Source organism: Hypomesus nipponensis, chromosome 10, assembly GCF_054491055.1.
Source record: "Hypomesus nipponensis isolate SF chromosome 10, ASM5449105v1, whole genome shotgun sequence".
NCBI lineage: Eukaryota > Metazoa > Chordata > Actinopteri > Osmeriformes > Osmeridae > Hypomesus > Hypomesus nipponensis.
In genome coordinates this window covers 3629369-3646894 of record NC_140370.1, presented here as the reverse complement: position 1 = coordinate 3646894, position 17526 = coordinate 3629369, and the positions used below count along the sequence as shown (strand labels likewise).

At 47.2% G+C, this 17526-nt stretch overlaps 1 protein-coding gene across 2 annotated transcripts in view; it reads left to right on the top strand.

Annotated features, from left to right (window-relative positions):
* Positions 1-8904: 8904 nt before the first annotated feature.
* LOC146270853 (adenylate cyclase type 1-like) overlaps positions 8905-17526 on the top strand; it is a 29630-nt gene continuing 21008 nt past the window's right edge. For both annotated transcript variants that reach the window (XM_084707969.1, XM_084707968.1), the window contains exons 1-3: positions 8905-9904; positions 12459-12608; positions 13369-13487. In XM_084707969.1, coding sequence (XP_084564095.1) covers positions 9290-9904; positions 12459-12608; positions 13369-13487 — 884 coding nt within the window. In that variant the 5' untranslated portion in view covers positions 8905-9289. The remainder of the gene's footprint in view (positions 9905-12458; positions 12609-13368; positions 13488-17526) is intronic.

The window sequence follows — 17526 nt, the reverse complement described above, 5'->3', positions numbered from 1 at the left end:
TGGTTTTGATAATGTTGTCTCTTCAACCAAAGTGGAAGCTGTTGCCTTCAAGTGGCTCTTCTTCATTATTAGCCATGTCAAGTCATGGTGAAGAAAGTTGAGTGTGACTGCCCATTGTACCAGTAGAGGTCACTATGTAGCCATCGAGGTCTAAGAGAGAGTGTGGTGGAGCATGTTGGAGCAGAACCACCAGGCAGACAAGCCTGCTGCATCATGGCTACGCCCCCCAGGAAGTGGGGGTTTCCTGCAGGGGGAGCTAGAGCGACTGAAGGGCTGGACGCAACTTCCGAAAACAGATTAACGTCGAATATGGAGAGCGACATACTGGACGGGTGGGATTGTGTTCGTTTTTTTGTTCATGTTTCCTTAGGAGGGTGACCTGGGGTTGTGACTGAGCTCAGGCTTTAACCATCTGCCAAAATGACTTGTTGCAAATGGAGACCGTCTCCATGCAGATGTCTGGTCCTACCGACCCATCACGGTTCCTCGTGTCCAAGATCCTCAGGTTCACGGCTATTCTGATGGGGGTTTCACCAAGGTGCCCCCACCGGTGGTGCCTCCGTCTGTAGCCATCTGGAAGGTTGGACTCAAGTCGAGTGGAGACGTGGAGGTCACATGCACAGTGTGTTCTCAGCCCTGTAAAGCACGTTGTCTGCATCTTCTCATTATTCACTGTTAATGAGAGAAGTTGACGGTGGGCGCCGTGAAGCACCCGCGTCGCTCATTAGGACACCAGAGTAACTAGGCGTTTATTATTTCTGATATCCGGGTGGAGTGTTTTGAGAATGCGAGGAAGACAACAAAAGAGAGGCATTTCTTCGGCCGCTCTGGCGAGTCGAGCTGGGTGGTTCATATCATTCCTGCCGTGGGCTCAACATCCTCGTTAAATATCTCTCTGGCCCTTCAATTTCTTTCCGTTTTTTTTTTCTTCTCGTTCTTTCTCCCTCACCCTCTCTGTCTCTCTCTCTTACAAACACACACAAACACCATTACAAATATAAAGCAACGAGAAGCACCCACCACAACACAGCCTCAGACATATGTGCTCCCAAAATACCCCAATCCCATTTTCCGGTCATTAAAGTATACAGTAATCCTGTTTGAACCACAAACCCCCCGCTTCCTTTCTGTAGCGTCAATTATAGACCAAATGATAGCCTTAAGTCAGACATATTGAATCTCTGTATTGCTGATGATCCTTGATGATGATGGCCCTCGTCGTCATCATCTTCCTCCTCTTCATTTCATTTCCCCCCTGTAATTTCTCTCTTATTTTATACTCCCTCCCCCTCATCTTCATCTAGGAAGGCACAGGCAGAGGTAAAAGAGACTGTCATAATTTGTTTCCCTCAGCAATGAAGCAACTACCCCACGCAGAATCAAGCTAAGAATTTTAGCTGCGTTGATAGGGTCTTTTTTCTCCACATTGGTGGATGGACTGCTGTGGTCTGCGACCCCTGGAGCTAGCCTCGGCCATGAATGGTGGAGGGAGGGAGAAAGAGAGGGAGACAGAAAGGGAGAGAGGAGATAGTGGCTGTGTAAAGGTCTCAGTGTGACCCACTAGTCTCTGGGTTAATAGAGTCATCACCATTGGCAGCAGCTCTGCAAATATCCCCTGTCTGTTTGAATGAGAAACTAGATTGACCGGCAAACAGGGCGAAGTGAAACGGTGTGCGTGTGCGAGAGAGAGGGGAAAGAGAGATCAACCACGCTTCATCCAGTGGATCCTGGAGACAAAGACACTTCATGACATGTCTCATTTGCTGGTGTCTGCTTTGAACAGCTCAAAGGAGAATGGCGTGTGGGGGACAGTGGAGTCGGCGTGTACCTTCCTGTCATTGTTTGTTTGAGGGTGAAAAGGGTTGTGTGTTGTTTTGTGTGTGTGTGGGGGGGGGGGGGGGTAACTCATTTTTCATTTTCTATGCAGACTGATTGTCGGAAACAAAACCCTGGTCAAACCAATAGCTAGGATTGTTACAGTCATGGCTTGCTCTGGGTTGCTTGACTGAGTTTGATATTCCTCGTTTTAATTCTACAGTCTCACATTTTGTAGACCGTGGTAGCTTTACCAGATGAAAAAATGAATGTTTGATGGGTTATTTTGACTTTTCACTTGACAAGACAGATTTGTGCTGGGAAATGTATAACAAAGATTTTTTTTTGGAGCTGTCAAGTAAAATATACTTGACTTTGAATTATAGGCTTGTGTGTAAGTTTTTTTCTGTTGTAGCTGTAGCACCAGCAATAAATTTGCTCAGAAATGTAAGGTTTGCAGCTGGTCACACACATGCAACCCCTATTGACTAAATTGACTGACACACACATGCGTAAGCACGCACACACTCACGCACACATACAAACACACACACACACTTGATCCTCTCTCAGTGTCCTTGGTCTAAGCCCTGTCTGAACTGCTTTTTGCCAAACTTGGCCACCATGGTGTTTACTAATCAAATCAAATGTATTTGCATAGCCCTTTTTACACGCAAGCATGTCACAGAGGGCTTCGCGTACACCCATAGAACTGCCCCTCAACCAACCTCGACCCTCAAGGAAGACAAGGAAAACTCCCAGAAAAACTCCCAACAGGAGAAAAAATTGAAGAAAGCTTGGGAGGAGCAATTCAGAGTATTCATACTATCCCACTGTCAGTATGGGAACAATTTGTGTTCAAGTAGTCATGATGGCTACTCACAATTTTTTCATCCAATCTTCCTCTCTGTTTACCTTCTTGGTTAAGGTGAGAGAGAGAGACAGAGAGAGAGCGAAAGAGCGAAAGAGAGCAAGAATGAGATCCTCGCCCCCTTCCTGGTGTGGTTCTTTGTATTGGGCTTAGGTTGATGTTTCTCGGTAGGCTGATTGTTGGAGAGTTGTTTTTAAGACAAGCCAGGATGGAGGCTCGGTGCAGGCTAATCTGCTCTAACTCTGCGCTCATTAGGATCCGAGCTGGAGTCCACTTTCGCCTGATAATTGATCATGGGCCCAGCCGGTCCAAGATCCCATCGAGAGAGCTAGGAAGAGAGAGAGATCTATAGGATACTGTAACCACATAGACACCGAGGTGGGATGTTTTTTTGACATACCACAAGGAGGCTATTTATCTGTCCGTCTGTCTGTCCGTCTGTCTGTCTGTCCGTCTGTCTGTCTATCCGTCTCTGTCCGTCTGTCCGTCCGACCATCCTTCCCTCCCTCTGTCTCTCTGTGTCTCTCTCTCTTTCTGTGAACCTCACCACGCATTTGTGTACAAGCCTGTGTGACAGCTTTACGAGTGTATTGACCCCCATCCATTCGTAAGCCTCATAACTTCCAGTGCAATTTTTGCTAGCCAAGGTCCCCAATATGTCGGTGCTATAAATAAACCAGACTTCAACAACCCCTGGAGATTCAACCACTGCGCTCCCATGTATCTGGAGGAATATCCTCCATCTCGCTACCTCCCCCCCCATCTCTCTCTTTTTCTCTCCGTCTCTCTCTGCTTGTCCACAGTGTCAGCAGGTCTGCATCTCTCTAGATAGACAAGTCACGGCTCTGCGATCATTGTTTCAGGTTCGTTATAGGACTGCACACACACATGGTTTTAGTAACCTATTCGGTAGAGTGCTTGACCAATCATGAGAATTAAGGAGATTCCGATGGGCAAGAACTATTCTTAACAGATCACATAGGTCAAGTAGGTCAAAACCAGCAGACAACACCCTCCTCCCTCACAAATCCCCCCAGCAACTTCAACTGGTCCAGAATTCAGCTGCCCGCATCATAACCCGAACCCCCTCTATCCACCACATCACTCCTGTCCTTCAACAGCTTCACGGGCTCCAGGTCCAGTTCTGGATCCAATTCAAACAGTCCTCCTGTGCACATTCAAGGCCATCCACAACCTCACCCCCCCGTATGTGTCTGATCTCCTCCAGGGTCCCACTGCCTCCCGCTCCCTCAGATCCTCTTCCTCCATACACCTGTCTGTCCCCTCTGCTCCCTGTCTCACCACCATGGGGAGTAGAGCATTCAGCCGCTCTGCTCCCTGTCTCACCACCATGGGGAGTAGAGCATTCAGCCGCTCTGCCTGTCTCACCACCATGGGGAGTAGAGCATTCAGCCCCTCTGCTCCCTGTCTCACCACCATGGGGAGTAGAGCATTCAGCCGCTCTGCCTGTCTCACCACCATGGGGAGTAGAGCATTCAGCCACTGCCTGTCTCACCACTATGGGGAGTAGAGCATTCAGCCGCTCTGCCTATCTCACTACCATGGGGAGTAGAGCAGTCAGCCGCTCTGCCTGTCTCACCACCATGGGGAGTAGAGCATTCAGCCCCTCTGCTCCCTGTCTCACCACCATGGGGAGTAGAGCATTCAGCCGCTCTGCCTGTCTCACCACCATGGGGAGTAGAGCATTCAGCCCCTCTGCTCCCTGTCTCACCACCATGGGGAGTAGAGCAGTCAGCTGCTCTGCTTCCCGTCTCTAGAATTCATTACCACCCCAACTCAGAAACATCGATAAATTCCCCCATTTCAAATTGCAACTCAAATCACATCTCTTTAAAACTGCTTATTCCACTTGATGTCAATTACTCTGCCTCCTGTTGTTTTGAATGTTATTGTATCATTTTTTTTTTTTTTTTTGCTTTTAATGTCTTATGTACATCTGTCTGGTGTCCTTGAGTGCAGAGAAAGGCGCCCTTAAATAAAATATATGGTTATAATTATCAATGTGGGTTAAGAGACAATGTTTAAATACTGCTGTGTTATCCTTTTGACTAATGCTCACTAATGATGCCCTTTCACAAACAACAACAAATCTGCTTAACTGCTTAAGCTGCACTGGTATGGGACAACATGATCTGCCTGGAAATGTGGAAATAACTCCAAGAGTTTTAAATAAATACATCTATAAAAAGAAAAGAGAAACTCAGTTAACCTTGAACTTGCATTCTGTATAATATCTGACATTTGCATACTACTAGCCATAGAATCTACTTCTAGCAGAGGAAGAAGCATGTACGTGCTTGGTGTGAGAAAGCAACACCTCTTTCCCCTGGTACCGAACCAGATGTATGCAGGAGGATGCCTTTGATAAGCACATTCGAACAACATTCATTTCTCAGCGTCCTGATATGATTTGGTCATTATACGTTTACGTTACATTTGCAAGTCTGTCAAACTAGTTCCATAGTCCCCCTGCTCAGGGCAGGATTGGATCTCTGGGGTGCCGTTCGTGTTGATCAGAAAACTTGCTTTCTGGAGGGATAGGTTTGTCTATTGTTTTGTAAATTACAAAAAATAGGGGAATTTAGCCCCAGTAATGAATAGTTATGTGTCAGAACAACGGTTTCTCATGTCAGGGAACCCATTAACACACAGACCTAGCAAACTTTGAAGTCCTCGCCCTTGCTTTAAAAACACACAATGTTGTCCTTGTTGTCAGGGGCATGACCTGCCTGGCACCAGTATGACAGATGACTTGGGGAAAGAATCAGAGTATCTCAGTGCCTTTTAATTGAGGCTTGCGGAGCCCATGCTATCAGGCTTTACTAAAGAAAAGGTTGGGTTGGGTTGTGTGAAACATTCGGTGACAGCATAGGTTTGGACAGCGTTAAGATGAACATCCTACCGCAAAGTGAAAATAGGGGGAGTCAAGTGGCTGAGCGGTGAGGGAGTCCGGCTAGTAATCAGAAGGTTTCCGGATTGATTGCCCGCTGTGCCAAATGACATTGTGTCCTTGGGCAAGTCACTTCACCTTATTTGCCTCGGGGGGGAATGTCCCTGTACTTACTGTAAGTCGCTCTGGATAAGAGCGTCTGCTAAATGACTAAATGTATAATCAACTGATGACAGGATCCATTAGACCTCGATTTAACTTGAGGCGGTTCTTCACCATTCAACTCTGATCGACTGTTTGAGATTCAGTCCACCATCCTTGGCTTTTCCACCCTCTTGAAGTGCTCCAGTAGGGGGGAGTCTCACAGACAAACAGGGGGTGTTTAGAGCCCAACGTCTGGATCCAGCTGTCAGATCAAGGAAGCTTCGCACGCGCGTCTCCGAAAACTCTATCATCTATCGTCGATCATCCAGATGTCGCTTCAAACCTGTGGCGGATGCAGACAGGCGAGACACACCACATCACGCATAAATGGAAGCATCTGTTTTGCAAGAGGCTCCAAAAGTGTTATGAAACCTTAAAACTCCAGCCAGCATTCTACAGCATTGCTGTCATTCATTGCAGACACAGACCATCACCAAACGCTCAAGATCATTCTCTTGACAATGTTTAATATGTGCGACTCTTCTATACCTTAGGGTAGGCCGTACTTCCGAGAGCTGTTTTTCAGTCCCTGAGCGTGGGAGGGAGAAGGCACGAGAGAGCAGGGAGAGGTTCACAAAGAGCCTAGCTTGTCTTCTGACCGGAGACTGCAGGAAACAGGCTGGCCTCTCCTTGTCAGATGCTCTTGGAGTGTCCCGCCACTGAAAACTCCCATCAGACCTTTCTTTTGTTCCCCGAAGATGAGGGCCGGCAGAGAGCAAGCTTCCAAAGACATGTTGACCAATCAAATGCAAGGCAGGCGCCACTTTACACCATACCATGGCTTTTATCCTGGCTGCCCCATATGTCACAGACAAGGCCTAACGGTCCACAAGGAATACTCTCTGCTCCATCCACAGAAAGCTGTTGGAGGAAATGTAGGATAGAAGTGCTCACTAACATGGGTGCTGAGGTAAACAAAATACAATTTTACATGATTACATTACTGTAGAACAGGGCTGCCAGACCCTGTTTCTGGAGAGCTACTGGCCTCGAGGTTTCTACTCCAACCCTAATCCAGCACACCTGATTCTTATAATTGGCCCGTTGACAAGCTGAAACAAGTCTTTTACAGCTGAGGTTTACATGAAAACAGGACAGAAGTTAAAACTCCAAGAGCAGGGTCGGACATCCGTGCTGTAGAATGAGTAAGACATTCACTGTTGAGAGCAGCTGTCTTGCAAAAGGACCGACAGAGAAGGTGATTCAAACTGTCAGCTCATGCTAATTATTTGACTTATCATCTTAGCCTTAATAGGCCAGGCGTTGAAACAGCAGAGAGCTCTCAAGAGCGTGGCCTAGCACCTTGCTCTGGTAACACATGAGCTCATAACCAGAAAGGCCTACAGAGTTTGGCCTTATAGCTTTCACCCGACCTGATTACCTTCAGTCACCAAGGATCCCAGGAACAAGAATTAATTTACATAGTTAGCAAATGAATAAATATGAATGTATAGTTAAGCTATAATTTAGCATCGTTGGCTTCAGACCTCATTAACCTTTTCAGTGACACTGCTCCCAAGACCTAGATTCAACGTTTCCTGCGGCCCTACAGGAAATGTCCATTTACTTGTCTTTGTCCAGTCTGCAAGGCAGGTGTTTTTCATCCATTTTGGGATGAGCTCCACCTCTGAAAGCCAACGCTGCTGACAACGGTGATAGCATCTGGACGGGGTGGGTGAGTGTGGCTGCGTTACTCTATATATGATCTGTTTTCTTTCTCTTTCTTTCTCTCCTTCTCTCCTTTCTGTTGTCTTTCAATGTTTCAATTTTTCATTCTTTCATGTTTTTCATTCTTAATTTTTTTCTCAGCCTCTCTCTTTCTCTGGTCACCACTGCAGGGCACTGACAGGTCAAGGCGATGGCGGCAATGGAGGGTGTCATTTCCACTCTGACGGATGACTAATCTCCCCCTAGTAATGAATGATGTGGCACTGTCTGAATGCCAAGCGGCTGGTGAGGGCGGTGGCGTTCGCAGGGACATGGAAATCTCATGATGAGAGATGGACAGGTGGTTTCCCCTTTACTTGGCTCAACAGATGCTGTCCTTTACCTTTCAGCACACCTGACTGCACTGTTTCATCACTGTTAGGTAACACAAACACACACACACACACACACTAAAGCCACAAGAATGTATTCAAAGATGCTTGTTTGTTTCATTCCTCTCTCCAGTGCATTGACTGGACATGATGACATAACCATTTTTGACCTCACCCACACTCAGGTGACTTGTCCAATGAGATCTGAAGGCATTGAAGAGTACGAGAGAGTGGAGGAGATTTCAGTTGTTTTAAAGTATGCTAAAATGCTCATTATGTTTGTTCCTCCCTCTTTCTCTCTCTCTCTCTCTCTCTCTCTCACTCTCTCTCTCTCTCTCTCTCTCTCTCTCTCTCTCTCTCTCTCTCTCTCTCTCTCTCTGTCTGTCTGTTTCTCTCTCTCTCTCTGTCTGTCTGTCTGTCTCTCTGTCTGTCTGTCTGTCTGTCTGTCTCTGTCTCTGTCTCTGTCTCTGTCTCTGTCTCTGTCTCTGTCTCTCTCTCTCTCTCTCTCTCTCTCTCTCTCTCTCTCTCTCTCTCTCTCTCTCTCTCCCTCCCTCCCTCCCTCCCTCCCTCCCTCCCTCCCTCCCTCCCTCCCTCCCTCCACACACACCCCTCCACAAACACTTAAACACAGACACTCAAACACGAAACACACCTTTTTAAAGGTGATGTTACTGTCTGATTAAAAAGAGGCAGGTGTTCCCTCCTTTGTGAATTGCTATTTAAAAATGTACGTGTGAATGTATTCCTGTTCTTTTGTTGGACTGAGTTCCACAAAAATGAAATATGACAACAAATGTAAACTACTTATTACATTAAGGGTTGTATGTGTCTCTGTTCAGCTTAACTTTCAAGACACCAAATTAGGATTTCAACGTTCGGCAGTGATAAGGCTATGACAGTTCGTCAAACCATGCCTGGCTACTTATTTATAAATTGTGCACTCCCAGGTTACATGCAAAATATTGATTTTACACTGTAAAAATAGACAGGGATGTATGGCAATTGTTGAGTCCACATACAGTAGGCTACAGTATAATTTTCAGAGGTCTCAGGTTTATTCTGTCGATCTGTTGAGTCGGCCAGACGTGTCTTATCTCTCCGCCTCATATGCGCAGGCGTGATCCAATCTGAGCCTTGCAAAAAAGCGGATAGATCCTGGACTCGACGTCGAATGCGTGTATCTGTTATTGTTATTTTTCACAAACGAGTAAAAACATTAGGCCAGTGACAGTCTACTTTTTGGAATCGTCTTCGAAGGCAACGCGTTTCCTTGGTTACTGATCTCGACGAACAGTATTTTCAACCTGTGGATAGTGCGCGGCGTGCGTCTGGAGATTACTCTCGGATCAGTGGTCGGAGCTGTGATAGCCTAACTGGGACGAGTTGCCCGAAGCCGGCTGCGCGCGGGGTCTGCTATCTCTTATTAGGCAGTGAACTGATTTTCGGTTTATGAATGGCACTGACATGGAGGAAATTCCGTTTCAGAAAGTCAAAACCCGGCGAAAGAAAGGCTACTGTCCACCGGGTGTCCCTCTCCCCCTGACTGCCATCGTCTGCGAGGATGAGTTCGATTGCAAGGAACTGGAGTCTCTCTTCCAGAATTACAACCTGAAGCTGGAACAGACGTCTACTCTCAAAGCCCTGGCGGTGCTAATTATCATGGCATCGACCCTGGCCGTGGTGGAGTTGCTGTCCGGTCCCAGTTTGACGATTTCCAAGGGGTCCCATCCAATCCACAGTATCATCTTCGTATCCCTGTTTATAGTTACCAATGTGAAGTACCTACAGGTCACACAGCTCCAGCAGATCGTTAATCTGACCCTGCTTTTCGGCTTCACCTTCTCCTTCCTCTGTTGTCCCTTCTCTCTCGGCGCAATTGGCATTGAGTCCCAGACGTCTCCGGAGCAGGGCTTGTGGCAGCTTATGCTGGTCACATTTGTCGCCTATGCCCTCCTACCTGTGCGAACTCTTTTAGCTGTAGTGTTTGGAGTAATGGTGTCCATCTGTCACATTATTGTAACAGCCACCTCGGTCACTGTCAAGACACCGGAATTGTGGAGGACGGTGAGTAGTTGACCTAGACCAACTGTATGAGGGACCTATTGGGCTGTATTATTTTCATAATTTTTTTGTTTGTGTATTTGTAGATGCATGTTTGATCATTTCGAATCAGGAAACTTAGAGTTTTACGATACGAGGTTAGCGAGCAGTCGAAGTCGAAGTTCAGCACCCGTGTGTGGACAGCGACTCAGAAAGGGCAGGAACAGAGCGACTTCCAGGAAACTGGAAGATCTATTGGAGCACATGCTAAACTCACTCGGCTGAATGACGCGTGGAGAGTTCTTCAGAAGCTTGATCTAAAATCGGACTTCTTATGACGTGTGGCGGATTTTAACAACGTAGCAGGTCACCCAAAGTAGACTGACAATGATCCCCCTACATAGTTCTCAAATTTTCTTACACATTTAAATTGTTGTTCAAACGATTAGTTCTAGCCCAATGTACAGTCACTATTATAAATTCAAAAACCTGTTACACCTGGCGTCATCTGCTGTATCAGTCAACAAGGCAGGTCTGGCACCAGCAGCTCTCTACATGATATGCCTGCATGTATACGTGCAAGTCTGAACATAAACTAGAATCAGTTCCTTCTTGTTTGTTCTTGAATAGCTGTTGTTTGTCCAGAATAGCTACTTACTTGCTCAGTCTATGAGTGAATCACCAGTTTGATGCTTAAAACACAGGGATACAGGCAGCTTGCTAGCTCTTCCTAAATTTAGAGGAGGTCTTGCAGAGAGGGATGTTATACCCTGGAAGACGGCGATGACCGACCAGCCAGGGGATAGCAGTGACTGTTAGCCAACCAAGTTGTAGAAGAAGCCCCATGCTGTGTAAAAGTGTGTTCTTTGATTCAACATGTCACACAGCGACAAGGTAGAGAAAACACAGCAGGCATGACCAGAGCAGACATCCACATTTGGCTGTGTCTCTGGGAATACTTGGTTTGGTTGAGCCTCCCCCTCCCCCGAATGAAAAGTTCTTGATGCAGAACCAATGAGAACGCCTCCTGGTACCTAAAAGTAGCGCGTGTCCGAGAGCCCACCCACACACCACTGGCTCCCAACTGGACCTTGAGGAAGGAAAAGGAGGGCAGAATCAGTCAGTCAGCTGGAATGGAAACGGCTCAGAACTCTCTCTCTCTCTCTCTCTCGCTCTCGCTCTCTCTCGCTCTCTTTAACTCCCTCTTGGGCTCTGTCAGTCTTTCTCATTGAGGAGAGAGAGAGAGAGAGAGAGAGAGAGAGAGACAGAGAGAGAGAGAGAGAGAGACAGAGAGAGAGAGAGAGAGAGAGAAAGAGAGAGGGAGAGTCAGCGTGTTTCATATCTGTCATATTCTCTGTGGAACAGCAAGTCTCTGCAAAGCACTGTATACAAAACCTATTACACACCAGACTAATACATTGTGCTGCGGCCAGGTTAGTGTTGTCAGCCAATCGAGACGTTTGTTTTCCCTTGCTTGACAGCTGGACCTACTTGGGTCCAACTGATCGCAGGACCTGTGTGTGGAAAGGCCTGTGCTGGACTTGCTAATAGCCTAGCACCTAGCATAGCTAATCCTCTAAGCTTGGAGATGAGCTCCATGGCATGACCCTAAGCAGGAGTCTTTGTTTGGATCAGCTACTCAGGTATTTTCGATGGCCAAGCTGGTGTTACTGAACTTGATTTATAATAAAATCGACACTGTTTGCGTGTCCGCAAAACGTATTGCATATGGTTGTGCAACTGCATTTTTAATATTGTTTCTTGACAAGCCATCGTTCTCTGACAAGTTAAGCTACCCCTCTTGTATATGATGTAGTAAACAATGTCATTTCCTCTTTGACTAATGTGCACATTGCCAGGAGTTGCTTCAGTTTTTTCAGCTCTCAAGTTATAATTTTCAGTCAATGGCAAAGTCTTGGCAAACATCTGTGATGAATTACCTTTCACATGTGGTGCATGAATGAGGCAATGTCAGGCTCCAGGTAAAAGCTTTGGCATGAGAGTATGCTATCATAGACTGGTGTACAGTGTCCTGTTTTGTTTCGTAAAGGTCACACTCAACCGAGGCCAGCAAAGCTCAGCCAAACGGAAAACATGTAGGCACGCGCGCAGACACGCAAATACAAACACAAGCACACACAAACGCACAATGATTCCTGTTTTTGAAACACAGGCCGAAAAGTTTTCCTTGCCCATTTGGGCTGCAGTGTCGCAAAATGAACATTTAACTGCCTCCCTCCAGACAGCACATCCCTACAGGGCTCTGGTATCCTTCCATATGGTTCTGCTATGGCTGTCTCAGCGCTGCCTCCTAGCTTTCGCATGCATTATGAATATAAAACCAAAGCACATATGCCACATAAATACAGTCAAGGTTTATGTCATCAGAGAGTGTCATTCCTAAAGTAACTTCTCCATCCTTGACTACCTCGGGATGCCACATGCAGTCAAAACCAACCCTGCCCGTTATGCAATACTTCATATGAATTCAGACCACGACTGCATGTAATAGGGACCTCCAGCTGACCTGCAATGTTGAGTGTGTGCTCAGTGTGTTGGTGTGATTGTTTTTTTACAGCTCGTGGCCAACACAGTGCTGTTTACCAGTGTGAATCTGTCAGGACTGTTTGTGCGTATCCTGACAGAGCGAGCACAGAGGAAGGCTTTCCTTCAGGCACGCAACTGCATTGAGGAGAGGCTCCGCATGGAAGATGAGAACGAGAAACAGGTACGACACTAGCGAACGACAGCGCAAGGGGCAAAGTCATGCAGACGGGGCTCTCAGGATGGTTCCTCCTGCGGCCTGTCCCCTCTTTCCCTCTGTCTATCGTTCTCTCTCTCCCTCTCTCTCTCTCTCCCTCTCTCTCTCTCTCCCTCTCTCTCTCTCTCTCTCTCTCTCTCTCTCTCTCTCTCTCTCTCTCTCTCTGTTGCTCTCTCTCTCTGTGTCGCTCTCTTTCGCTCTCTTTCGCTCTCTTTCGCTCTCTTTCGCTCTCTCTCTCTTTCGCTCTCTCTCTCTCTCGCTCTCTCTCTCTCTCTCTCTCTCTCTCTCTGTTGCTCTCTCTTTCTGTGTCGCTCTCTTTCGCTCTCTCTCTCTGTTGCTCTCTCTCTCTCTGTGTCGCTCTCTCGCTCTCTCTCGCTCTCTTTCGCTCTCTTTCGCTCTCTCTTCTCTCTCTCTCTCTCTCTCTCTCTCTCTCTCTCTCGCTCCCTCTCTCTCTCTCTCTCTCTCTCTCTCTCTCTCTGTTGGTCTCTCTCTCTCTCTCTCTCCCTGTATACTGCTCACCCATCCCCCCCCTTGCTCTCTCTTGCTTGGTGACTCACACTTTTTCACCTCTGTTTGATTTCAAGCCTTTATGTCTCACACCTCTGTAATCGCTCCTGCCACTCTTCTCTCATTGCCTCCTCTCGCTTTGTATTACTGTTGCATACAACTCCCTCCCTCTCTCTCTTCTTCCACACACACACACACATACACACACACACACACCTAGGAACGCCTCTTGATGAGTCTACTGCCCAGGAACGTGGCTATGGAGATGAAGGAGGACTTCCTAAAACCTCCCGAAAGGATATTCCACAAGATATACATCCAGCGTCATGACAACGTCAGGTAAGACCCCCCCATCCCCATCACCCCTCACTTTCCCCCCCAAACTTCCCGAAACCCATCTAAACAACAGCATGATGTATGAGGAACCTGACATTTTCTTACTCAGATTGTACTTAACGTGAACAAAATCGTTGCCACACATCGCCCACACCCTTGTTTTTGTTTTTTTACTCTGGAATATATTGAAGTTGTGGGCGGCCAAAGACACAGTACATTTATCTTCTGGCCAGATTCCACATAGAAATGCTTAATGCTGTCTCTCTGTGTCAAGCCTGTACAGAGAAAAGAACAGAGAGACTTGAGCAGTCATGCCCCTTGAATGTAACCTTTGAGAGCCCCTCAAAGCAGTTTGAATTGTCCCGGCAAAACCCCAAAACACAGCAGGCTCGAGCCAAACATTGTCATTAAGTTATGAATGCCAAAATCTGATAACTGTGTTAATAATTCATTGTAGATTTGGATTATTTATCAACCCAATCTTTGGAGACCTGATATTCCTTAATCCAAGGTCACCTGCATACAGTATAATTATCTTCTAACCAGTTTTACATTATCATCTGTTCTGCGCCCCATAGACTTTGAACGTCTTCTCAGTAAATGGCCAAACTACATTGACCCCTTATATAATTCAAACTGGCAAGTTTTGGTCTGGGGCAATAATAATTTCACAGTGATAAACCCTCATTAAGTCACAAAATTAATTGCGATGATCATTCTGAAGACCAGCACGTGCCACGGTCAGAGTGCGGTCACGTTTTCTCTGAGGCTACTATGCCACTGGAGAAGAAGCCAACTTGTGGGCCGTCACAACCTCAGAAGTCCCTGGGGAAACAAGGCCTCAGGGATCATAGTTCCTCCAAGTCACAGGCTGGTGGGAGCTGGGTAGCTAAAGCAACGCTTAGTGAGTTGTAGAGTCTTCTGGCGTTTATGCAACATTTTGGCCTGGCTCCACCAACCAGGCTCATGTGCTTATCTCCAACTCTGCTGTGTTTTGTCCACGGCTTCACTTCACAGTGAATCTCTCTTTTACTACTGTCTTTTACTAGACACTAGACGGCGTCCATATAAATATATGGGATTTGTTTTTTTTTCCGAGTGTGTGTCTGCAAGTCAGAAGCTATGGTGGAGGTAAGGGGTGAGGGAAGGGGTGAGGTAAGGGAAGGGTGAGTTTGTGTTCTGAGTGCCAGGGTGTGCCAGGGTGTGCCAGGGTGTGCCAGATGGCATTAGCTAGCTTACGCAGCATGCTGTGAGTCTATGGGTAGTCTGGAAAGTGACCAGAGATTTGTTTGTGGGATGAGTGCTTCCTGGTGAACTCCTATGTCTTCATTTGAAACGAGTTTCTTCATTCTCCCTCCCTTCCTCCTTCAGGTTACCATTTGACTTCTTTGTTTTGGTAAACATGCTCTTTTGCACAGTGTCTTCATGTCAGTCGTTCGTTTACGTCGTTCTCTCCACGTCCTGGTTGCCTACTGACACACTTCCCTGTGTCTTCCACTTTTACTGATCCCCGAAATTCTAGTCACCTCCCTTGACCTCTCCCAGCTATGTCACCTACCCATTCAACTGAACTTTGTTCCGTTCTCCTGTCATCCCCTTCGACATGTCTTCGTCCTTACCAAGTCTCCATGAAATCTCTCCGTCGGACTCTGCTTTGACGACCTCCTCGTCCTGGCGCATTTCATCTCTCTTTTCTTCCATTCTTGTTTCCTCTCCTCGTCTCCATGCTCACTCTATCTTTCTCTTCCTCTCTCCCTCTTTCTAACATACCTCTGTGTTATCATAGGAGCACCGAGGCAGGAGGAGTAGAGCTTGGTTGGCCCAGGGATTGAACCACTGCTAGAGATTAAATGCAATGGAGACTAAACTGCATTGCGTAATGGCATGTTTGTGGTGGTTAAATATGGACACGTCTCAGTGGAATGCCACTGATTGCTTTTGCGTCTCTCCTTCCTTCAAAGGCTTTGGGGCTATGTTTGATATCTGTTTGCATCCAATAACCCTCAATTAAAAACGGTTAGAGACCACTGTGAACATGATGTATGTGATTTGGGTAGGCTGTAATTAGAAAGTAAACAGTGCCCATTACCATTTACTCACACATTCTCTCTCTCTCTCTCTCTCTCTCTCTCTCTCTCTCTCTCTCTCTCTCTCTCTCTCTCTCTGTGTCTCTCTCTCTCTCTCTCTCTCTCTCTCTCTCTCTCTCTCTCTCTCTCTCTCTCTCATGACTGTAGGCGTCTTTTGATTTGATTAAGAAAACATTTTTATGATCACGGGATTTACGAGCCCGAAGTGCTGGCTTATCTCATCACATTGGAATGGCATAACTGCTCTACCTTTCAATCCAGTATGGAAGCTCTGCCAAAGTTGGCTAAGAAAGACCACAGTATGTCCCATGCAGGCAAAATGCCAACCAGTGGCTGTAATTCCCCATGATGAAGACATCTGCTTTTCTAAACAAAGAAGGCTATGCTGCACAACGTAATCTAATAGATGCTCTCAAAGGATTTTTTTGTTTGCCTGACATTTTTAGATCACTAATCTGTGTGAAGGTTAAGAATAGGAGGGTGTGGATGACTGGGTGGGAGGAAGGAGGGGAGAAGCATAGAGTAGATTAGAGAGAGAGATTTTAGGAAAATGAGGACCATTAAACAAACACACTGTACTGTACATGTTTGGCATTTTGGTTGTTTGCTGTGTACAGTCTCACAGTTCATGAAGGTGATTTTGCCCAGGAATGAATACAAATCCCTCGAGCAAAGATACTTTACGAACATTTAGAGAAACCCTGCACACGACAGGGTGCTTTTTGATACCATTTTGACCGACGTGTTTGCAAGCCAAGCACGTCTGCAAAGAATACCATCTGGCCCACCACATAGGCTGTCTGTTATCCCTATGCCCTGCAAACCAAGCCCGAACATCTTTTGTCGTCGCATGCTGCCATTGCCAATTCTGGTGACAGTCTGCTATTGTTGCGTAAGGACAGACACACAACTTGCGTCACGCACACCTACCCTCTGAATCCCACCTGACACATTCTGGTCATGGACGCCAGATCGAGAGCCCCTGTGGGGACTACTGTTGATGATGTGCTGCTGTTGTGTGGAAGGCAGAGCGATGAGCAGGCTCCCTCCCTGCTCGGACCGCCTCTCTGTCTCCCTCTGTCACACACACACACACACACACACACACAAACGTACGCACTGACGTGCTCACACATGCAAACCACAAGCACGCATTGTCACTTGCACACACACAAGTACAGGCACGAGCGTTCGCACGGCACTATCAGCGGCCTCGGCGTCGTCGTCGACCTCTCAGCTGCAGGTGACGTTCGTGGAACGTCCGCCAGCTGCCTCGTTATCAAACGAACCGCACCCCCTCCGCCGGCTCTCAGGCCCGGCCAGATGTTGGCACCGCCGCCTCGCTGTCCGCGCCGCGCAGGGACCTCCGCCATCGCTCATCCCCCCTGAGCCTGCACGCCGCCAGCACGCCCTCAGAACCACGAGAAAGGACGCCAGCCTTCATCTCAGTGAGGAGGGGGGGGGGGGGGAAATGACCTCTTGAACTCCCAAAACACCTCAGTCATTGCCATGGGGCTCGTACTGGAAGGAGATTTGTCCCAGCATGTGTATATGATAATTGGTATATGACGCTACTAATGTACATGGGCTCCTTCACTTCCCATTCAAAGGCATGGCTGATCCTCTGGGCTTGCTTTGTGGCTGACCTGCTGGGATTGAGCATTGTATGAACTGGCACGAGGATGGCTGGATCCACAGCTACTGAGCTGGAGGACTCATGAACAGAATGAGGGAAAATGTGGCTTGGCGAAGGCGATTATAAGTCCTTGGATGAGGGCCAATGCATGAGAGTGTGAGGAGGTTACATTTTTGATTATGGAGGGAAAGGTCTTTTGTGGGCACTGTGCAAATCATTACAGAGTAATTGGCCTTGATGGGATAAATAGCTTTGGGGGCTGAGATTGGGGGTGGAGCTGGGAGCTGAGGTCGAAGCCAGGTCAGAGTCTGACGGCTGG